Source organism: Anas acuta, chromosome 1 (genome assembly GCF_963932015.1).
Source record: "Anas acuta chromosome 1, bAnaAcu1.1, whole genome shotgun sequence".
Classification (NCBI taxonomy): domain Eukaryota; kingdom Metazoa; phylum Chordata; class Aves; order Anseriformes; family Anatidae; genus Anas; species Anas acuta.
The window spans coordinates 20,446,172-20,469,873 of record NC_088979.1 but is presented as its reverse complement, the minus strand read 5'-3'; the positions used below and the strand labels follow the sequence as shown (position 1 = coordinate 20,469,873).

At 42.1% G+C, this 23,702-nt stretch overlaps 3 protein-coding genes across 12 annotated transcripts in view; all 3 read left to right on the top strand.

The window, feature by feature from the left end:
- Positions 1-5,773, top strand: part of SPATA13 (spermatogenesis associated 13) — a 164,348-nt gene extending 158,575 nt beyond the window's left edge. For 9 of the 10 annotated variants that reach the window (XM_068671741.1, XM_068671789.1, XM_068671731.1 and 6 more), the window contains one exon: positions 1,654-5,773. In XM_068671741.1, coding sequence (XP_068527842.1) covers positions 1,654-1,835 — 182 coding nt within the window. In that variant the 3' untranslated portion in view covers positions 1,836-5,773. The remainder of the gene's footprint in view (positions 1-1,653) is intronic. The other variant, XM_068671752.1, reaches the window with a different exon arrangement.
- Positions 5,774-9,158: 3,385 nt separating this feature from the next.
- On the top strand, positions 9,159-16,637 carry LOC137851063 (complement C1q and tumor necrosis factor-related protein 9A-like). The gene is made up of 4 exons (XM_068671826.1): positions 9,159-9,307; positions 11,264-11,455; positions 13,447-13,509; positions 15,617-16,637. The coding sequence occupies exons 2-4, from the start codon at positions 11,290-11,292 to the stop codon at positions 16,420-16,422; spliced, it is 1,035 nt and encodes a 344-aa protein (XP_068527927.1). The 5' UTR covers positions 9,159-9,307; positions 11,264-11,289; the 3' UTR covers positions 16,423-16,637.
- Positions 16,638-18,960: 2,323 nt separating this feature from the next.
- MIPEP (mitochondrial intermediate peptidase) overlaps positions 18,961-23,702 on the top strand; it is an 83,971-nt gene continuing 79,229 nt past the window's right edge. The window contains exons 1-3 of the mRNA XM_068671817.1: positions 18,961-19,231; positions 20,661-20,834; positions 21,834-21,922. Of these exons, the coding sequence (XP_068527918.1) occupies positions 19,043-19,231; positions 20,661-20,834; positions 21,834-21,922 (452 nt within the window). The 5' untranslated portion in view covers positions 18,961-19,042. The remainder of the gene's footprint in view (positions 19,232-20,660; positions 20,835-21,833; positions 21,923-23,702) is intronic.

The following is a 23,702-nucleotide window of genomic DNA, read 5'->3' as shown; positions in this document are numbered from 1 at the left end:
TACTGTTTCCTTCCTTTGCTTTTATTCAGACAGCTTTTTCTTCTTTAGTCATATCGTGCTTTCTGTTTCAAATGCTCTCATGTCCTTTCTGCTAGCTGCATGTTGCTGAGTGCATGGTAGCACACTCAGAATGGCTTCTTCCTATCCTCTCTTGCTAATTTGATAAAAGTGTACAGTAATGGATTAGAAACTTGTTTTTCTGGAAACCTTTCTTTTTTTCCTCTCTTAGAAAACATGTGATTTTTGTCTTTCCATCTTTAAGTCAAATTTGGGTAACATTTAGGGTGGTGAGAGAATAAATAGAACTACAGGCTGGGTGAGGAATGGTTGGAGAGCTGCCAGGCAGAGAAGGACCTGGGAGTGATGGTGGACAGTCGGCTGAGTATGAGCCAGCAGTGTGCTCAGGTGGCCAAGAAGGCCAACGGCATCCTGGCTTGTATCAGAAACACTGTGACCAGCAGGGCTAGGGAGGTGATCGTCCCCCTGTACTCGGCTCTGGTGAGGCCGCACCTCGAGTACTGTGTTCAGTTTTGGGCCCCTCGCTACAAGAAGGACATCGAGGTGCTTGAGCGGGTCCAAAGAAGGGCGACGAAGCTGGTGAGGGGCCTGGAGAGCAAGTCCTATGAGGAGCGGCTGAAGGAGCTGGGCTTGTTCAGCCTAGAGAAGAGGAGGCTCAGGGGTGACCTTATTGCTCTGTATAAGTTCATTAAAGGAGGCTGTAGCGAGGTGGGGGTTGGCCTGTTCTCCCATGTGCCTGGTGACAGGACGAGGGGGAATGGGCTAAAGTTACACCAGGGGAGTTTTAGGTTAGATGTTAGGAAGAATTTCTTTACTGAAAGGGTTGTTAGGTACTGGAACGGGCTGCCCAGGGAGGTGGTGGAGTCACCATCCCTGGAAGTCTTCAAAAGACGTTTAGATGTAGAGCTTAGGGATATGGTTTAGTGGGGACTGTTAGCGTTAGGTCAGAGGTTGGACTCGATGATCTTGAGGTCTCTTCCAACCTAGAAATTCTGTGATTCTGTGAAGTGGGAACAGACCAATCCAGGATTTAGAAGTAAAGGACTTAATTTATCCCTCCTCCCTGGGATTAATGCTATCAAAGCATTTTCTCTTTTGCAATCACAGCATATCTATAAAAACCTATCTGGATTATCAGGGGAGTGGCTAAAAATTGTGATCAGTGGATTCTGTTCAGAATATCCAAGATCAAAGTCTAAGAACCTTAGCCTGCAGAAATATTTTCCAAATTGAAGAAATGCATTTTCATTGGCAGCATTATTTTACCCAGCCTTATCCTAGAACTAACTACAGTAAAAGGATGTGCTTTAAAAAATGTTTTTCCTTTGAAATATCAAAATTTACCCATGCAAACAATGTTGTCAGGCTTTGTGAAACTGCTGCCTATTTTTTGGTAATCCTGTGATGTTATTTGTACTGGTGTTACTCTCTTCTTAAGACAAATCAGTTCAGCAATTGAAAAGTGTAATGGCAGAAAAGGTAACATCTAGTAGCGCTTTCATTTAACATCATGGCAAAATTTATTCTGGCTTTACTGACTATTGGCTTTGTTCCATGCTGCCATGCTGAATTTCCCCCCATATTGGTCACTGTGCTAGCTGTCTCATACGCTTTCTTAACTCCTTCCCATTGCAGGTGTAAGCTATAACGGGTGTCCTATGCCTCCTCCACACCAAAGCTTGCATCCCATCCATCAGCGCCACATCACCGTGCCTACCAGCATCCCGCAGCAGCAGGTCTTTGCCCTGGCAGAACCCAAGCGGAAGCCATCCCTCTTCTGGCACACCTTCAACAAACTCACCCCGTTCAAAAAGTGAGAGGCCGGGGGCCTGGGAAGGACACTAGCACAGGGGGAGACTTATTCCAAGGAGGGACCTTGGAGACACAGTTAAGCTTATTTGAGCTCCGTGAATCTCCAGTTTTGGAGGAAAAACCTTAGGCTCCCTTGAGCCAGAAGTACCACCTTTGTCTAGAAGAAGAATGAAGTTCTTCAGCACTGCTCTGAAGTAAATGTTGCCAGGTGCCAGCATTGCTGATGAAGAGTGGTTCCCCTTCTGACAAAGACAACTTGCTGTTACTCTAAAGCAGCAGTATTGGATCTGTTTCTTAGTTAGGTTGAAGTAATGATGGAATCATGCAGGTCATTGCAACATTTCATTTTTCTTAACCTTATGCTGATGGCCAAATTTCGGATAGGGAGGAGTTTTTCTTTAAGGGTATGTCAGCAAGGAATCTTGGGAGAGTTTTCTCCTTTTGGAGAACTGGGCAGGGGCCACTCATGAAAATCGGGTGGACAGATCCCATATGATTAGCACAGTGATGCAGAATTTGGTGGACCCTAACCCTGCCTTTCTTTTTCTATTAAATTGCCAAATGGCAGGAGAACGTCCCACAAGGCCTTATCCATTTTCCAGATTGGAACGGGGAAATTTTATTCTGTCATGTAGAAACATGGACAGAGTGCAAAACGGACTGCAACGATGTGTGCATTTCTTGCATACAAGTGGAAACAAGAGGAGCCAAGGGCATCTCTGATTTCTTTCAGTCAGAGCAATGTACTGCTTGCATGTATGCTCTTCAGTATAGAGCTTTTATATCACTTTTTGCTCACCTCTTAGCCTGGAAGACGCTTCTTTGTATTTCCAGTATGCTTATTTCTCTGTGAAAAAAAGTATTTTTTGTTTATTTTTTTTTTATTGGAGATAATGTGAATGTACAAAGTCAGAGTTGAGACAGTACGATCTGACCTCTGACTGCTGCCTGTGTTGCATAGTTCTCACGCTTTGTACTCTTTATTCATATAGCTTCACTTAGAAAATGGATGAATGGTAATGTAAATATCTCCATTAAGTTCTTGAAGCAGTCTGGATCCATGACTCTTCTACATGGGCAATCAACAGTGGGTTGTGACCAATTATTTCTTCACTAAGACAGAGAAGTTCTTACTGGGAGGGACAGAAAAACTGTGTGGACCTGCGATGGATTTTTGTGTCAGAATCATCAGTCTGTGGTGGAAGGGGAAGGACCTGGCTTGAGCAAGGTCAGCTCTGGTCAGCGTCTGCAATACCTGATCTGCATCGAAATAATTGGCCCATGACATGAAGTTGATTTGGTAGACTAACATTTAAAATCCCACCAAGAAGAAAACAGGATCTCGGTATTTTCAGCACTGATCATTTCTGCTTGATAACTCACTAAGGATGACAAGACTGCTGGTAATATGGAAGGAAAGAAAAACTCCATATGTTTCAGAACTGATTTGTTATGAATGTCTTTCAGATATCCTATGCTGCTGATTAGGGGCATTATTAGATGATAAGGATAGATCCAAGAGTATTCTCTTGACAAGGGACACAATCAGCTTTGTCATGAATCTGTAATATATGAAGAACAAACAATGGGCTAGAGGCCAGGCATCTAAAAAACGATGTAAAAAAAGCCTTATTTTAAACATGTATTTGTTCCTACTACTATTGTTACCTCTCTATTTTTATTTATAGTCAGTGTTGTGAAGCCCACTAGTCTGATGATTTTGTGATTTGATAACTATGTGGCAACTTCTGCAAAGCCCAGGTTTCTAGTTTTGATTTTGACTGACATCTTCGACAACTGTACATTTCAAATGCCTTGTGTATATAGCTCAGCAATAATGCAAAGTCTGGTGATGCTCAGCCAAATCGTTCACTGCATAGTGAACTTCGTTGCTTGTGCTTTTCCATAGCAATGGAAGATGACCTGAAACAGCTAAGAACTGGAAATATGCACTGACATTTTCAATGACTCAGCTTAAAGAAACTGCACAGGAAAGTTAGTGAAAAGAGCTGTCTGGGTTCTGTTTTCCTTTTCATGTTTAAAACAAGCCATCTCCTTTTGAAAAAATTTTTTTTTTTTAAATATTTCTGAATACTCAATTTAAACAGAAGAAACAGACTTCCAAATGCAGGAACGGATCCATGCTCTTCCACTGAAATGAGCAACCCTTTTGTGTTTCTTATATACCCATTTTTGTGTGTTCTTGCCATGTTCAGGCCTGCAAAACAAAGTGGTGCACATACCATGGAAGTGGAGATGACTTTTTTTTTTTTCATAATCCCATTTTGAAAGATTTGTTTTAGGTTTTAAAAAAAGTTGGATTGCAGTGCTCACCCAGAAGCTTGCCCAGCTTGACCTGAAGACATTATGAGATCCACACATACTTACATATTTGTCTTTGAAAAAAAGATTTTCAGATGTATCTTCTGACATGTCAGTGGCCATAAAGGCTCTTCCCATGTAGTGCTGGTGCCTTAGCCCTAAAAATGAACAGAAATGTTTGCCTATGGTTTTGGATGCAGAAGGTTTTTTCACAAAGAGAACTTAATTTCAGAGAAAAAGCAGATGTTTCATGTTGCAGATTACTCAGGACAGTTTTATATATAGTGCCCTACATATAGATGTGGTTGTTTTGTAATATTCTCTATGTCTTTCTTTGCAATCTGATCTTCAATAGATTGAGGATGCCAACACAATGTGCATTTTATTGGGCTATATGTTTATTGGTCAAGGAATGTGCTGGCTATGCAGCAAGACTGGTAAAATATGATAAGAACAGTCAAATTTAGACTACACCCTTATCTTTTAATCAAATTATAATTAAATGAAAACACACAATTAAATTATCCAACAATTAGGGCAAATATTTACTTGGGGGTCGGCCTGACTTCAGAGTCTCTGGGGAAAAGAGTTGCAAATAAAATGTAAAAGTTTGTATTCTAGCACCTCTTTCCTTGAGGAGAACATGAAAGTCCTGATCCTCCTGATGACAAAACTTTTCAAAAGGTGTCTTTTCCTCTCGCTTTTGCATGCTTTAAGTTACTGTAAAATATTCTAGGGCAACTACTAAGCATATTTGTGCCTCGTTTAGCTAAAGCACAGCCAGAGCCTTCCTGATGGCCTGCTGAGCAGAAAACCTCAGACTTTTTGCATGAGATGCAGTAAAATATAATTGTCCTCAAATGTGTTCCCACTGAGTTAGGAGAATGCCAAACCATAATTGCATCTAACTCAGAGCATTTGATGTATAAAATAATAAGATTGTTTTACAAGTGGCTCTTGCCATGCTAAATTTCATGTTGAGTTTTAGTGGTCAGTGTAATAAAGGAGTTCAAAGACAGACTACTCAAATGTTCCACATTTTAGTTGTCTTTTGAAAATAATTATAACAGAGTTTTGGAGCCAAAGGTCTTTAGCCATAACTAACACAGTATCTTTCTTTGACTGCCTTTCTGCTTTTTTTTTTTTTTCTCTTTTTTTTTTTTTTTCCTATATGTGGCATTTGTTTGTAGGAGATGCTTTCTGAATGATCTCTAATTTAAAACGATTGGTTGTAAATACTAGGGATGACTTGCATATGTATTTTATTTTGACAAGTGTTTTGTAACGTTTTATCTTACATCCATTGCTTTGTGCATCTTACCATCTGTGTGCTGTTACACATTGTAAATCAAGTGTCCTGGCTACAGAGCAGATGAATTGGCTGTTGACGGCTGAAACACTATGTATAGGACTGCAGTAACTTGATGTGTATTTGTTCTGAAGTAATTGCATTACAAGATTTATTTACTCTTGGAACATTGTCAAATGAATCTATTTTCTGGAAATAAGTACGAACTTACATTCCCATTATTTTTCTCTTATTGTACATGTTTTAATTAAATAATGTACAGCTGAAGTTCCTCAGCTGGGTCTTATAAAACTTTATTGTACAGTTTTAAAAGTGTTGGATTTTTTTTTTTTTGTCTACAAAGTCTCTTCTGCGAGGCAAACATGCCTCAACTATCATCTTTATTTTATTATTGTAAAAAGAAAAAAAAAAGTTACACCATCTTCTGTTGATTTCCCAGTAACAGTTACAGTACTTCCCAGCACAAATCCATTTTAGCAAACTACTGAACCCCATTCCAGGGTTGAACTCTTTAATATTTAGGCAAAACCCATCCTTGTTACTGTCCCAGGAACATGCAGCTATTCTTATTGTGCTTTACCTTGTCCTAGCCATTCTCTTCTACAGTACCTCTTGGAAGTAAAAGTTGGAGGTTCAGCTCGCTGCTCTGGCTGGTGGAGAAAAGTCCCTCCTGCTGAAGGCTGTGTTAAACATTTATGTTTCACCGAGACACAGTAGCTTCAACAAAATAACCTATCTTGCTGAAATCTTTTCATGAAAAATGTTTTTGTGAGCTCAAATGCTGGCAGAATAGTTGGGCTTGGGTTTGCTGACTTGTCTTCCCTCCTGTCAGTGTCCATGCTTTCGTCTCTATTTCTTGGTTCACCTCACAGCTGGGAGTTTCCCAGGCCTCTAAGTGCCGTTGCTGCACAGGTTTGGTGTTGAGTGCTCAGGTATCAGAGCGAAAGGCACAGTGATCACTTAGTGAGGTTGGATGTCTGGAAAAAACACCTTGAGCAAATGCTGGAGTACAATGTCAGGGCCAGGAGGCTTCCTTGACCCCATGGGTTGGACCAGGTGACCCCCAGAGGTCCCTTCCAACTTAAACCATTCATCTGGCCTCAGTGACCTCATCTGTCCATTTTATTTAACATTCCTGTAGACAGTGCTTTTAAATTCTTCAGGAACTGATCTATCAGGTGGAGCTTTCAGTTCATGCACAAACAGACAGCACTGCTTGTCTTTTTTCTAATTTTTTGTTACTATTTTTCCTAAAAAACAGTAAAGGGCACTGCATGACCTGTGCTTGCTAACAAAGATGAGGATTCAGGCCTTTCTGTGTTACAGTATCAAAGCAGAAATGAAAAAGTCATCCATGCAAAACTGCACGTCACGTAGTCTATAAGGAAAGTGCATGAGTATTCAGTGTGTTCCTGAACGTTCTTCAAAACTCAATGATTCTCTCCTAACTAGCTGGAGAACGTGTAATTGTGAGAAAGCATCCAAACTGTACAAACTGCAGCATAATTGGGTAGGGTTTCATTCTGGTTTTGTGGTTTTTAACCTTATATCTGTGTTAGGTTTAGTTCACTGCAGCCAGGACTGACTTCTCTTCATCCAGGTGAGTACATAGGGTTGGAAACTCACATCTGCTATTAAATATTTAGGCTCTGCTTTTAAATAAAGAAGTGTATGTTCATACACATATCTATTTACACACACCTCTCTTTAGACTCCGTGTGGCATCCCCTCCGTGTGGCATCCCCAGATAACGTCTGCTGGCACTTAGGGTGTGCAGCACCACACAGGTGACCCACGCCCACCGCACCTCCCCGTGTGCCTGTGTCACACCTTATGTTACAGTTGTGCATCTTCCTGCGGGAGGTCTGGGCAACATTTTTTGGTCTGGGGTGGGTTATTTTAATATTTTAGGCATTCAGAGTGGGCCAACAGATGGGATGGCTCTTCATCGACTACTGGAGTTTGATGACAGCAGTGTTCAAAAGGAGAGAGAAAGGGGGCACTGCTGCCCTTCAGGGGCTGAGTTTCACTCAGAAAAGCCAGGATGATGTGGGATTTATTGACTATTTCTCCTAGTGATTTTAGGAAAGGCAAAATTGCTTCAGGAGGAAGGAAGAGCTCCATGTGCTCCCAAGGGACTTTACTGACAGAACCAGTGAAACACTGCTTATTCCTCCTTGTTTCTGGGACACAGGGAATAAGGCAGAAGGCCCAGTATGTGCACCAAGGTAAACTTTCAGTAGGCAAATTAGCTAGGAACAGTTAGCTTTGGCCTGAACCTATGAGAGTACCCCAGACTTTGGAGATACCTGCTTGTGAAGGGCTGATGAAATATCTAAAAGACGCACTGCTAATACAGCTGGATATAGCTTCGCTCAATAACCACTTATCTCATGGTCATTACTGCCATGTTCAGCTCCTAACAAAGGTAATTAGCACAGCTATCAAAACAAAATAAAATGCTGCTATTCCTGACATTCAGATGCAACATTATTTAAGAGAAAACAGTGAACTTTTGCTTCTGTGCATTTTTTTCCAATGCATTTTTCTGTGACGAGACAAGAAACCCTTAGAAAATGGCTGATGGTAATATTTGTCTTTGAGGCTATTCCTACAACAGAAAAAAAAAAATCCTACAAAAGAAAAGAAAGAAAAAAAAGCATCACACTGGACTAACGCTGCTTGTCTAATGGGTAAGGAGAAAAGGATTTTTTGTTGTGTCTCTCCTTTCTTCTCATTAGCACAGCAGTGCTGCTAATTTGGCTACAGAAGTTCATTGAGGGAGAGCAGCTAATTGCTGCCCGTTGTCCTTTCTTTCTCTTTTGCAGTATTTTGTATTACCACAGGGTGGTGGTGAAGAGCTTAGTGGACACTACTCACTGCTCTGTTGTTCTGATGTTTTTTTATGCTACTAAAAATGTTACTTGATGCACAGACCGTGCATGCCATCTCTTTGCAGTGTGGGAAACCTATTCAGGAAAAAAAAAAAAAAATAGGGTTCTCAATCACTTGCAGAAACCAGGGTGAATCAAGGCCACTTCTTATAACACATTAGCTCCTTTTGCTATCGGTTTTTATCCTTCACTGTTCCCAATCAGTATTTATGGAGCTGGCACTCTTCGTTGCTTTGCTGCTAGTCCTCAGAGAGCAGCAATTTCAGGAAGATGCAGTGAAGCATCAAGTTCTAGCTTCTTCAGATTTAGTTGCCAAGAATAAATTTAGGGGCACAAAAGCTTTGACTGATGCTTGAGCAGCTAGATGGAGCACTTGCAAATTACACATTAAAAAGCTCTTTGTCATTCATTTTATTTACGTCAACTCAATCTTGTTACTTCTTCTCCATAATCACATACTATTTGTAATGCCATGTTCATGGTATTGTTAAGTTTCAGTTTCTATACTCTTTTTGTCCCTACTTCCATTACAAATTGCTTGAAACAGAAACTAACTTTATACATTTTTTTTTTTAGCACAATAATGGCATTAGAACTGCCTTCTGTCTTAAAAACCAACCAAGCTAGCAACTGTATAACATATTTGTGTAATGGAACAGGTAAATCAAAGCTTTATTAATTCATTTTAACAATTTTATTTCACATAACTGTGGTAAAAGCCAAAGTACAGAGCAGTTCAGCTTACTACCGGAATAAATAGAAAGATTCCAGTTTAGCCTTCTGTTTTAATTATTGAACAGCTCTCAAAATTAAATCACTGACCTTTGAGAATTTAGTGACCAAACAAGTGCTTGTCCTCAAGGCACATGTTTGGAGCTTGCATTCCTTTACAGGAAGCTTTTATGCTCTGATGAAAGATGGCCAAGATCATTGCAAGAACAAAGTGAATGAGGTAAGACCAAAGATCCTATATGTAGAGAGAGATGATGATGATGATGATATTGTCATTGTGTGGTGAGGAGTGCATATATGGGGACCAAATACCTATTTTTTAAGCAAGAAACACCCTCTTAAGCAACTGGGAATAGGGTTTTCTGTCGGGGGACAAAGACTGTCAGACTTCTCTATGGGGTGCATCAAATCCTAACAGCATCCCACAGACCACTTCTTCTCTTTACACTCCTCTGGAGTCCTTTGACTAAGGTAGCAAATGTTTACATAGCTCAGAAGTAGAAAATGTTTGATGTATTTTCAACTTTTCAACTTCCTTTAGCACAAACTACCAGCAGCAGATGAAGAGGGATTTTACTGGTGGGTGAGCAAACACTTCTCTGTAGATTGCTGGTGAAGGCACCATAAATAACGCTTCCAGTAATTGTTGCAAAATTGGGAATGTTTTGGAAGGCAGAAGGAAAATATTAAAGGATGTGTCCCCAAGGTCTAAGGTCCTACCCTATAAATTAAGTTAAAAGAATATTTAAATCGAATATTCCTATAAAGGTGCAATCATTCTTAATGAGAAGATATTAATCTGTCTCTCTTTTTACGTGGTATCTGTGTGACTTGTTTTGTAACTCTGAAATGATGGTGGCAATGCTAGCTAGTATTTGAAAAGTAATACTGATCTTAGTGTTATTTTTTCATTAATGAAAGAACTGATTTAAAAGCCAAATATGTAAAATTTACTCATTCTGGCTACTGTTTTTATCTGTACACATATTTAACCTCTATAGCCTAAGCTTCTGTGCATTAGACATTTATGGACATTAATTCCAAACAGAATAGACATTAATTTTGTTGTTATTTCATTTTGTCCCTTCTTCTAACCTCTTCCCATTAATTACTCTTACACTGCCTTATACCAGAAGCATCCAGAATTGTGTACTTCAATGGACTTCTATGAAAAGTTATAAAATAATAAGGATTCTCCAAGAAAAGGATAAAAATAAGATGGTTTTGATGTAGCATAGTTGCATGAGAGGGGGAAAAAAAGACTAAAGACATATTTTTGCCAAAAAATCCTTATTTGATTCCTCATTTGACTAGATAACTAAGGACTCGTTGAGTCCTTATTCGATTCCTCACATCTTTGCCCTCATCTTGCTCTGCTCCAGCTCTGACCCTCTGTGAGGTCATTCAACTTATTAACCCAGAAAAAGACTAATGCCAATAAAAGAAGAAAAAAACATGATTGCTTTGTGCTGAGTTAGTGTATTGAATTGCCTTAGTTCACCTCCTGCAGGAACCACAGCCAGTTTGTGGGAGATGAGAGGTACAAACAGTCAAGAGCAGGCACAGGGAGAAATGTGAGTGGAGGAGACCTGTTTCTTCTCAGTTGTGAGCCGTTTGACTCTTAAAAAGATGTTTTTTTCCTTAAAAAAGATGATAGATAAATACTGGATTATTAATGGCCAACACAATCTGATCTGAAGACCTGAGAGAAGAAGGATTTCCTTACAGACTTGAAATGCATAGGGTACTGTTTGTAGCAAGTCTTCCAAAAAGGAAGGAGGGAGCAGGAAGAGCTACCTGCATCAATACCTCTGTGGACTGTCTTCGCAGAGTCATTTATTTCCACAAGTCACACTGCATAAGAAAATACCAAGCAGAACCCAATGCTCCAAATTATAGGGAATTAAGGTATATTGTAAATTAGATAAAGCTGAGTTAAAGTTTCAGCAGTCTAATGAAGCTATAGCTGATATTCCCAATAAATTATCATTCAAAATAATCACCTATAGATTCCCAGATTGTATTTAATGCTAGACACCTGTAAATGAAAGAAAACAAAACAATAGATATGGTGAAAACCCACTTCCTTTTTTCCTGCTTTCCCAACCCTGCATCCTCTTCTTGGGCTCACAAGATAAATACGGGGAAAAAGACACCTTAATCTTATATTTTTCAGCCAAAATTGTACAACCTATCTAAAGAATGAGAAGCTGGATTATACTTCTGGCTATTGTAGTCAGCACAGAAGAGGCAGAAAAGCAGGACGTCTGTACCCAAGGGTATCCTGGCATCCCTGGCAATCCTGGACACAACGGCGTACCAGGTCGTGACGGACGCGATGGCCTGAAAGGCGACAAGGGGGATACAGGTACTGTGTTCAGCGTAAATGCTCTGATGTATGGAGTGTTTTCCTATCTCTGCATTAATGGATCATTCCACCGAGCCTCCAGGAAACATTTCAGACTCTCATCACTTACTTGTTTGAGGATGAAAATATAAGAAAAGACCTAATAATTAAAGCAAGACAGCTATTACTACAGAGAAGTTGGGTCAAAGGGATAAAAACAACTTAAAAGAAGAAAGACTTTACTTACTTTGTATTCTGGGAGCATTTTCAGGTCCATCTGAAAACTGATAGTAACTATACTTCTGTGAACAACTTCAAGCCCACTAAAAAACAACAACCGTGTAATATGAAATGTTCAGCAGCATGTAATATGAAATGTTCTCTTTCTTACCTAAATTTTACATTTGTAGGACTTGATTCTGAGTGTGCCTACTTGCTGTAACTTGAGCACCTCTACAGTGAAGTTCAGGAGAGGACACGGTTGAAAAAGCAGTGTAGGATTTATGTGTGCTGTAACAGGCTGTAGTAGAGATTTACATATGATACTGAATACAGGTAATCATCACAGCCACCTGAAGGTAATGACTGCTGTGTACTTTGAGCCTCAGGATAAGGGTGGCCTTTGCATCCGTGCTGGACATCAAGGCCAGGGTTACACCAGGTGATGAACCTGTGGACATGCGGACATTTAACACTTCATCACAAGTGTCACAAGCCCAGCATGCAAAAGACAGGACAAAAGCAAATCTGCTACTTCAAACTTGCTCACAATTTTTTGTAGGGGAACTCTTCCCCAACAGGGTATATGTCAGGTCAGCTATTGTGTGGCATCATGCAGGGGGTGTAATGGTTTAATGCATGAGTGTTTAATAAACACTGTTACTGTGTGCACAAATCTATCCAGATCAAACTTGTACTTATCACGTAAACCCTTCTGCCGAGTCCTGATCCTGCAGATTGTGAATCAGCCTTTTTCAGCAGAGTACATAGTTTAGTACTTAAACCAATATCAGGTCAATAGTCAGAAAGAAATTACCTTAAAATGTCCTACAGTGTTTTACTGTGCCTTTCAATGCAAAGGAAATGTCTGCCTTTAACAGACCAGGTTGCTGGTGCAATCACAAAGACAAAACCTGATTTCTTTATCACTTTCTTTACCAGTGAAGTCTACACCTCCACAGGAAGTGCATTCTGCAGAACCAGTGCTGAAGGTGTAGCTTGGTGTACATTTCTTTGATGGTTGTACTGGCATAAGCAGGAACCTCTGTCAGAGCCTTTTGCCACCTCTCCACTCCTCTCTTCAATACACCACAACTCTTTGTGTGGCTATGCAGTGAGTTGGATTGGTTGAAAAATAACCAGGACTTACAGTTTGGACGATAAAGAGTCACTCGCTGCTTCCTGCCTGCCCTGGAGCACTGAAAGTCAGATCTACCCACTTTTACTCACCTCAGTGACTGCTAAAGAGTTACTTTGAACTCTCTTTATAAAAAATTTACAGAATTCTCTGTCAAGCTCCTTCTGCATTCAGTGCCCTAGTCTTGCTTAAAATTAAATCTTTTAAAATCCAGGAACCAATAAAAAAAATCAATTGGCTTCTTAATAGGCAGGTACAGTCAATTGCCATGATACAGGAATCAGGAGTGAATGCTTCCCTCTGATCTACAGGCAACATTATTCCCCTGTGATGTTTCATCACCATTGGTAAACCCCTGCAGGTGTCTTTTCTTGGGGGGGACAGTTTATCATTGTTTCACTACATGTGAATTTTACTGTCAGTGTAAAACTTCTTTCTAAATGCAGCTTCCTTACTCTTCCTTACTTTCTGACTCCCTGTCAAGTCTCCCCATGAGATAAAAGCATCAGGATTGGCACCCAGTAGTCAGGAATAAGACTACTGTTTACATTACTGTTTAGCCAGGCTTGAAGAGGAAGGATCGGAGCAGGATTTGAACACCGTTTTCTGGTAATTTAATAGTTTATTGAATATCTGTTTTTCTCTTCTGTGCTAGGTGAAGCAGGACTTCCTGGCACTCCAGGGAAAGATGGCATAAATGGAGAAAAAGGCCAAAAAGGTCAGAGAAGAAGTATTTCAATGTATTAGACATCTATCAACTGTTGGGTTTGTGAGCGCTGGACATGCTATATATTCTACCTGTAGTGAAAGTACCACTGAGGTTAAAAAAAACAACAAACCTTTTCGGAAGTGGTAGAGGCTGCACAACCATAGTGACAATACAAGAGGAATTTGTCTCCTATTATTCTGCCTCTGATGCCCTACAACTTGTCTGCTCAGCCCTTTACCTCACCTTTCTCTTCTCTCACCCCTCTGTCAGCTGCTGAGGAAGATGCCACATCTGCAGCTACCTCAGGAAAATGAGGTTCCTGTGGCTATGTGTGCAACTTCAGGGAAAGATAATTCAAAAGGAATTACAGAAGACATGAAGTATACACCTAAAAATACACGAAACAGGATTGATCTTATTGAATCAAGCAGGTACCAGACCCAAAATCTGACAAGGGAAGGCATCTACATGTATTTCTAAAGTAAATACACGTGAAACACATAAAAGACACACAGAAAAGATTCGTCTCCTGCATGTTTTCCATGTTTTTGTGTAATCACAGCTCAGACAGACAGTCTGGAGCTCAGCCAGCAGCCTTAGTGGTATCTTAACATATATGCCCATGAGACACTAGTCCCAACATCTTGGTTTAAAATGGCATCCAAGACCTTTCAATAAAGGGTCGCCAGATATCCTATCTAACTGTCAACTCATCTCAGATCTCATTTCTCATACTATTGTGATCTTTTTATTGTCTTGTCATGGTGACCATAAACTTTTCCACAATTGTAACTGCCCAACCAATGAAGATCTGGGAAACGTATGCTTCTTCTGTTTAGCCAAACTATGCACATACAGAAAGCCTTCTGTGACAGCTGGATGTACATATGTAGAGTGACTTGTGCATAAAAGGAGGTAATGAGACATTGTGCAAGTTGTGTCACATCATTCTGCACGAATTCAGAATCTCAGAAATGATGGACTTGTGCATCCTTGGAGTAATTGTGCATGGGTAAATTTGTGTTTCCAAAAGCATGGAAACCTGCCAAATACACTGTGTCCAGGTTCTCTGAAATCCTTACAATAACCCTGAAAAATAACAAATGGTATATGCATTGCACAGGTGTAATAACAAGTTGCACTACATACCTCAGACTTTTCTACAGACTGTCCCCAGTCCTGGAAGGAAAAAGAGACATGAGGACACAAACATTTAATATCACCAAAGCTACCTCCTTTTCCTGTGTCCTTGTCCTATTGGATCTGTGCTGCTTTTCCCAAAGACTCACTATATAATCTCAGTTGTTTTTAGCTCATTGCTGCTGTTAAATACTATCAATTTCAAATTGAGAACTGTAAAGTGAAAATGCAGCATTATTACCAAGATCAGAAGCCAGAAGATTTTATGCAGAAATGATTGACAGAGTATACATGTATGAGCATTATGGTATCTTCCGGCATTCATGTCTATCGGCTGCTAATGTTCCCTTCACATCAGGGGACCTTCATCAGCAAAAACCTTGTGCAGATGGATTTTCAAAGGCTTTGAGCTTTCAGTCCAAGTCTGAATGAAGAATAAATAGAGCATGTGGCTGCAAATACCAAGATCAAAAAGCTTCTCATTGCACTTCAGCACAATCTAGGTAACCCAAGCAAAGTCCCATCATGAAGAAATTACAGAAACATGTAGCAGTTAAGGTCTGGATGTTGCCAAAGTAGAAGACTTTGCCTGATTAAATTGTGAACCATCTCCTCCTCTTACACCAAAAGCTGAAAATAAGCATCTGGACAGATGCTGCTTGTACATGAGATGATCTGAGCTGTAGTGCTATCATCATCCTAGAGAAAAGTCACACCTTCCTTTCTTTGAGCTTATTCTTGCTGCTTTCAGCTAGGGTACCTGTCTCCTATTGGCAATAGCAGCTTCTTCTGGCTCATCCTGAACTTACATGTTTGAAACGTTGTATGTACAGTGAGCACAGTATGAACAGTGGTGACATACAGCTATACTTAGGTGTCTTTGTGCTGAAACTCCTGTTGTGTCTCAGTAATCCGTTGGACAATCACAAGAACATGTCTTTTTTTTTTTTTTTTTTTTTTTTTAACCTCCATTTAGGAGCCAATGGGACCGTTGAAGAGAAGGGGAACAAAGGAGATAAAGGAGAAAGAGGACGACCTGGGAAGCTAGGACCAAAAGGAGTTATAGGGTCAGTGGGTTACAAGGGCCAGAAGGGAGAACTGGGTCTTCAAGGACAAAAGGGGTTGAAAGGAGACATTGGGCCTATAGGCCCGAAAGGGACAAAGGGTGAAACCGGCCAGCCTGGAAGAATTGGTATGCCAGGACCAATTGGCCCCACTGGTAATCCAGGTCCTAAAGGTAACACTGGAGATCTGGGGCCACCAGGTAATCCAGGAGTTCAGGGGGAAAGAGGCTTGAAAGGTGACAGAGGAGATAAGGGGAACATAGGTGCCCCAGCAGTCCTGCCAAGGAGCGCTTTCAGTGTAGGCCTTACGGTTGCCACCAAATTTCCTCCTCACAGTCAGCCGATCAAGTTCGACAAGGTGCTGTACAACAGTCTGAACGACTACAACCCAATCACTGGCAAATTTACCTGCAAATTCTCTGGTGTTTACTATTTCACCTACCATATCACCGTCTACTCAAGGAACGTCAGAGTAGCTCTAGTGAAAAATGGGGTCAAGATGCTGCACACTGTGGACGGGTACCAGGGTGTTGAGGACCAGGCGTCGGGAGCTGCCATCCTTGAGCTACAGAAAGGAGATGAGGTGTGGCTTCAGGCTCACCGAGGAGAGACCTTCAACGGGCTGTTTGCAGACGCTGATGATGATACCACCTTCAGTGGGTTTCTACTGTTCAGCACCTCAGACATGCTGGACCCATTCCCATCACCTGCAGCATAAATCCATGCTCTGTTAATCTATGACTCTGGTGAACTGTTGTTTGCTTCCTATCGATCCAAGTTTCAGAGTGTTGTAAGCAGTGGAGGTGCTTTATGAAAGTCAGTGCTGGTTTACTTGCTTAGTATTCTTCTTCAGTAGGAACTACTACTAATAGTAGTTCCAGTCCTGCCTTTTGAGCATTTTTTGAAAGGAAATAAAACCTATCCACAAATGCAGTATGTCTGTGTCTTTCAGTCCTCCCTAATAAAGTTTAAATCTGCTGGCCAATTTCAGCTGAATCCAGTGGAGAACAGAAAACATCCAGGGAGTTATGCCAACAGCTAAACAGGAGATCTAGGACTGCAGGAAAGGATGGGACAAGGTAGAGATTTCTGTAAAAGTTTATTATTATTTTTTTTGTTTGTTTGTTTTTTTACTGCCCTGCAGTGATAGACTCGGAGGTATTAGTAGTTGAAAAAGTATCAGCCAGCCATGTGCACTTGCAGCACAGAAAGCCACCCATATCCTGGGCTCCATCAAAAGCAGTGTGGCCAGCAGGGCAAGGGAGGGGATTCTCCCCCTCTGCTCTGCTCTTGTGAGAACCCGTCTGGAGCCAGACAGTGATAGAATAAGGGGGAATGGTTTTAAACTAAAAGAGGGGAGATTTAGATGTTAGGGGGAAGTTCTTCCCTCAGAGGGTGGTGAGGCCCTGGCACAGTTTGCCCAGAGAAGCTGTGGATGCCCCATCCCTGGAGGTGCTCAAGGCCAGGCTGGATGGGGCTTTGGGCAACCTGGTGTGGTGGGAGGTGTCCCTGCCCATGGCAGGGGGCTGGAACTGGGTGGGCTTTAAGGTCCCTTCCATCCCAAACCATTCTGTGATTCTCTGACTCTATGAAATTATCAGATTGAGAAGGTGTAGGGTCACACTAGTAGGATCTATAGGAAACCAGGCCTATACAAACACACACCAAACACACACAACTGCTCTCTGCTCAAGAAACAACTTGTGCAGTAGTTTTCATGACCAAGTGTTAAAATACAGCTCAAGACTGTAGAAATAGCCCTATTCTGAAGGGTTTGTATTAGACTCCTTTTTGTTCCAGTCACAAGTTCCAGGTTTTTATTTATTAAGCAATCCTAATCTACTGTTATCAGCTTGTTTTTTTTTTTTTTTTGTTTTGTTTTGTTTTGTGTTTTTTTTTTTTTTTTTTTAAACACAAAATAAAGAATTCCTAATGTGCATAAATAGTTTTCATGGTTGTAGTTCCAGTACAATTGTTTTTTGTGATTGGTATCTGCGCAGGAGAGGGCATCTCTTCAGGGTCTGTAGGGCTGGGCTTGATGCATTATTAGGTTGGTATTTTACAGCAGTACATACACCAGTCCTGAAGGAGAACTGTTTAAAAAGAAAGTGGGACAAAATAAAAGACACATTTTCAAGTTCTGGAATTAGGTATACCCCTGCCTTATTGTGTAAGTATTGAACAGTAGTTACCTCCAAGCCTGTTCTAAGTAGTAAGCACAGGTAGACTTGTAACTTGGTTAGTTTGCATCCAAAAATAATATTTATAATATTTTTAAAACTTAGAATTAGCATTGCCTGGTACCTCCAGACAGCCTGCTTGTTCTGTGTAATGGATGAGATTTGTTGCAGCTGAGCAGGATGTTAAAGACAACTTTTAAATATGGTTCTTTGCACTCTGTGCAGCTGAAGGTCTTAAATATAGCAAAATGGCATAATAGATGGAAATGCCACGTGAGTTTTCTGGCATGGGGCAGATATTAAATGCCAGTGCAAAAACACAGCATGATGTTGCTGTAATTCAGAATCTGCAGGTGCAAAACAGGTTATCCCAAAGGAATAATCAGCTTCAATTTCTGTGGTTTTGTTGGTTTGTTTTCCTTGGGTTTTTCCTCCTCTTGTCCTAAAACTTAAAAATACAATAAAAGATTCTGTTAAAACTCACTTGCTACCCTTAGAAGAGAATGAAGCGGAGAAGCCAACTGGCTGAAGCCAATTTCATGGTTGGTGTCACAAAATTATGTGTAAACGCAGTGTGGAAGACTGAGGTCTAACTTCTGATAATTTCTAACACTACAGGAGGCAAGGAAAAGTGGACAAGTCACTGATAGTCCTGATAGTCACTGAAGTCTCCGTAATGTCACTGAGCCTAGAGTTTGCATTATAAACTGAAAATGAACACAGTGAGATGAGTTTGAAGAAGGATGGCTGCACACTCATGCTTCAGCCCTTTCCTTGCCAGTTTAACTATTATGAGGGAAAGGGTTATGTGAGCTTTTCGATAAGGGGTGCTTTGCCCTGTAAGCCACAGGCTGTACGTTTGCGTCACAGAAACACCTAGACTACAAAAATGCTTTCAAACACATTTATTTATGAGGAATTTCTGTTATTATAAGGCACTATGAAGCCTGAAACTGCTAAAATAACCGCGGATTTTCAGGGCCCGCTGCCACCCAGCGCAATGGCGGAGGCCGGCTCCTCCTCAGGGTCGGCCGCGGGGAGGCAGCGGCGGGCCCGGCGGGCTGAGGGGAGGCGGCGCTGCCGCCCTGCTCCCGGCCTCCCCGGCGCCGCTCCGCTCTGCTCCCTCCCCGCCGCCGAGAGCCACCGGGCCGCTCCGCCATGCTGGCCGGCTACCGCCGGGCCCTCGGCCTCACGCTGCGGGGCTTTGCGCTGCGGGGCCGGGCGGTGGGACCGGGACCGGGAGTGGGACCGGGGCTGGGGCTGCGGGCTGTCAGCACCAGCTGGAGCCCCGTGGGTGCCGCCTTCGATGCCAAGCAGCAGCGCGGCAGCGCGCCCGGCAGGGAGACGGTGAGCGGAGGGCAGGGGGAGGACGGGCTGGCTCCCGCTGTGGGGAGGGGGAGTTGGCCAGCCTGTTGTGGAGTTTTCCAGCCTGTTAAGGTTCTGTGGAATACGTATTTGTGCAGTGTGGGGTGGAAATTAGGGCTCTGAAATACAGCCTCTTTGCCTGCTGGGATTTGAGGGCGTCTCGCTGGGAAATGAGGGAATTGGAGTCCTTTCCTGGGATGAGGAACTTGCTGTAAAATTGCCAGCATTAGCTGCAGTGGCAGAATAGGGCAAAGCACCCAGGAATGTCCCAAACACATCCGAGATGATGCTTTTGCTTCAGGACATGTGCTTTGGCAGACAACCAGCCAATTTGTAGCTTTTCCACTGAAAACTTGTAAACTACCTGCAAGCCTGTAACTGGCTGCTATAACAAGGAGTTTGCAGAAGACACATTGTAAGGCCTACAGATCTTCAAATCCAGATTGTGATCTTTAGATGCTGAGGTTAAATTTGGGAAGAGATGGATGTTGCATGAAATCATCTACCTTGTGCTGTTAGCTGCTGTAATTAGCAGGTAAGGAGATGCTCATATTGTGGTTAGGCAGTTGCAGAGGGAGTGTATTACTTGCAGAGCTGCTGTTTGGTTTATTAAATATATATATTTATATTTACATATATATATATGCTGCTGTAGGCCTATATCGTGGTACTTTTCCAGCAGGTAGTGTTAGCAATTTTGTGTGATCTGCAGCAGGACCTTTAAATTCTCTTCTACAAATGCAGAACTTAACAGGTGTCCATGGCTACCCTGCCAAAGCCACGCTCAGTCTGTTTAAGGCTTGGTAAGAACTTCAGGAGCAGTGTTCATACCATAATATTCTTCAGTTGCTGCTTGTCACTCCTTAGACATCTGGTTCCAGTACTTGAGGCTCATTTCATGAGCCCAAGATCACTGGTGAATATCCACAGCAGCTGGTCAAGTCATTCACTGCTCTGACACTCCCTTTACTCTTCACATTCCTGGATGTTTCTTTGCTTCAGAAGGATGTTTTTCCCTAATTTCAGAATGCAAATAGACTTGCTATAATTTGTCTTGCGCCTGTGCTTTGGAAGCAAAGCAAAAAAAAAAAAAGCCTTGAAAAAAGGACAGTAGAGCAGATGATGGGGTGGAACAGGAAAAAATTCTCAGGATTTGATGCTGAACTCTTACCACTTGCTGAGAAGAATCCTGGCTATAAGAATTCCAGTGAGGTTGTGCTCTGGAGAGTGATGCTGAGAGATGAAGATGTTGATGTGTGATGCCAGTATAAAGATTGATGTTAACTGATGTGGCTATTCACTCTACAAGGACTCTTGTGGACACATTTTAGGGAAGTGCCACTGTAGGTAGGGTCATTCAGAAATTAAGGAAAGTGATAGTAATGTGTTTCCCTTGGGTTCTGCACTACAGGGTCTGTTTGGTGTTCCAGAACTGAGCTGTCCAGAAGGATTTCAAGAAGCACAGGACAAAGCCTTGCAAGAATCAGAACAGCTAGTCCAGAAGGCATGTTCAACACCACCTGGACCTGAGATTGTAAAGATCTTTGATCAGCTTTCAGATGCCTTGTGCAGGGTAGCAGACTTGGTAAGTTACTTTTTTGATTATTACTTTAAGCAATTTCTTTAAACTGATTGGCATAACATATCTTTTAGAAAATCATCACTCTTAATATGAAGAGAGCAGACCCAACCATCATACAGAAACCAGTTGTTAGTAAATATCTCGCTGAAATTTTTGCTATTGGTTTTCATATTTGAATTTCTCTGTGTGGTTTCAGTTTTCAAATCTTGTTTCTTTCTTTTTTTTTTTTTTTTTTTTTTTTTTTATATTCAAGGTCTCTTTTGTGCCAGGCACTTCTTCTTCCTGAAAGCACTTATACACTCTGCCAAGTCACTAATGTACTTTTCTCTCTTATTTTTTAATATGCACTATGACTATTTCCTCTTAATCTATCAATAAAACACTGATGTCAGAATTCAGTGGTCATAGTTTTGTATCAGCTTGCTGAGTTAAAATTACTTTGGTTCCTCCTGTGTGCTACTTTCAGATTTACATGTTCAAAGATGGCTTATCTTTGCAGAGCTTTATCTTAAAGTAATTTGGTGATGGTTCTCTGTTGGCAAGACTTCTGAGATCTACCTACTCTGTCACTACTATACAGGATTTTAAGCAGGCATTCTTGCCCTAAAAAGTGAAACTCTTAAGTATATTGAATACAGTGTGCTTAATTCATATTTGTGAAGGTTCGTTTTATTTTTTTTATAATAACATTTAAAGCCTTTGCAGTATCTGTGTGTTGGAAGGACTGTAAGGTACACACCATACTAACACAGTTTTAAGAAGTGCATAGATTAAAGCTATTTTTTGGAAAGAAATATTCACCATCTGGTTTAAAAGTTGTCAGCACTGTTCTCCAATAAACTTTATTTATGAGAAAAAATATGCAAATTATACAAATAGATTGCACAGTACTGTATAAATAAACATTCAGTTAAGTATTACTACTTCAGTGCAACCGTGTTTATAATTAAAGATTTAAATTTGTCTTTTTGCCTCACTGTTTTCTTTCTTTTACTCTGTCAGGCTGATTTTGTGAAAATTGCCCATCCTGACTTTGCATTCAGAGAGGCCGCTGAAGAAGCTTGCAGGAACATTGGTACTATGGTAGAGAAGTATGTTTTCTTTATTTTGCTTTTGCCACATGCAGCTTCAAAATTTACCCTATGATCATCTGTGGTAACAGGGATCAAAAAAATATATAAGAAACAAAGTGTCGGTCTTGCTGTTACAGATATTCAAGAATTTAGTGTCATTACAGTATCTAGTAAAAGGTTATTCTGTTTCATTTTACCTTCAGAACAGATTGTAGGTTATCAGCTGACTCCGTGTCACTGAGACCCATCAAGGACTTAAAATTATGTTTTTCTAAGAGTCATGGCAGTTAGCTAGCTGTTAAAAAGCATATGTAACAAAATCCTAATTTGTTTTTAAGCTGTTGTATTTCACAACACTTTTTCTCCTGGTTTGTTGAACCTTTAAATTTCAGCCTGTGAGTAGGATACGTGAATGGGGAAAGGACAAGCCCGATTAAATGGAGTGTTTGGGGATGTGACTATCTGGGGCTGTGATATATGCCTGGTCTGCCTTGGTGTGTGTGATCTTGTAAAAGTCCATTTCATAGAACTTGTTCTTAAAATCTTCTGAGTTTGAAGTTTGGCCCTGCTTCTGGACCTCTCCTCTCCTCTCCTCTCCTCTCCTCTCCTCTCCTCTCCTCTCCTCTCCTCTCCTCTCCTCTCCTCTCCTCTCCTCTCCTCTCCTCTCCTCTCCTCTCCTCTCCTCTCCTCTCCTCTCCTCTCCTCTCCTCTCCTCTCCTCTCCTCTCCTCTCCTCTCCTCTCCTCTCCTCTCCTCTCCTCTCCTCTCCTCTCCTCTCCTCTCCTCTCCTCTCCTCTCCTCTCCTCTCCTCTCCTCTCCTCTCCTCTCCGCTCCTCTCCTCTCCGCTCCTCTCCGCTCCTCTCCTCTCCGCTCCGCTCCTCTCCGCTCCGCTCCTCTCCGCTCCGCTCCTCTCCGCTCCGCTCCGCTCCTCTCCGCTCCGCTCCTCTCCGCTCCTCTCCTCTACGCTCCTCTCCTCTACGCTCCTCTCCTCTACGCTCCTCTCCTCTACGCTCCTCTCCTCTACGCTCCTCTACGCTCCTCTACGCTCCTCTCCTCTCCTCTACGCTCCTCTCCTCTCCTCTACGCTCCTCTCCTCTACGCTCCTCTCCTCTACGCTCCTCTACGCTCCTCTCCTCTCCTCTACGCTCCTCTCCTCTACGCTCCTCTACGCTCCTCTCCTCTACGCTCCTCTCCTCTACGCTCCTCTACGCTCCTCTACGCTCCTCTACGCTCCTCTCCTCTACGCTCCTCTACGCTCCTCTCCTCTACGCTCCTCTCCTCTACGCTCCTCTCCTCTACGCTCCTCTCCTCTACGCTCCTCTCCTCTACGCTCCTCTACGCTCCTCTCCTCTACGCTCCTCTCCTCTACGCTCCTCTACGCTCCTCTCCTCTACGCTCCTCTACGCTCCTCTCCTCTACGCTCCTCTACGCTCCTCTACGCTCCTCTCCTCTACGCTCCTCTCCTCTACGCTCCTCTCCTCTACGCTCCTCTCCTCTACGCTCCTCTACGCTCCTCTACGCTCCTCTCCTCTACGCTCCTCTCCTCTACGCTCCTCTCCGCTCCTCTACGCTCCTCTCCTCTACGCTCCTCTCCTCTACGCTCCTCTCCTCTACGCTCCTCTCCTCTACGCTCCTCTCCTCTACGCTCCTCTCCTCTACGCTCCTCTACGCTCCTCTCCTCTACGCTCCTCTCCTCTACGCTCCTCTACGCTCCTCTCCTCTCCGCTCCTCTCCTCTACGCTCCTCTCCTCTCCGCTCCTCTCCTCTACGCTCCTCCACTCCTATGGACTCCTATGCAC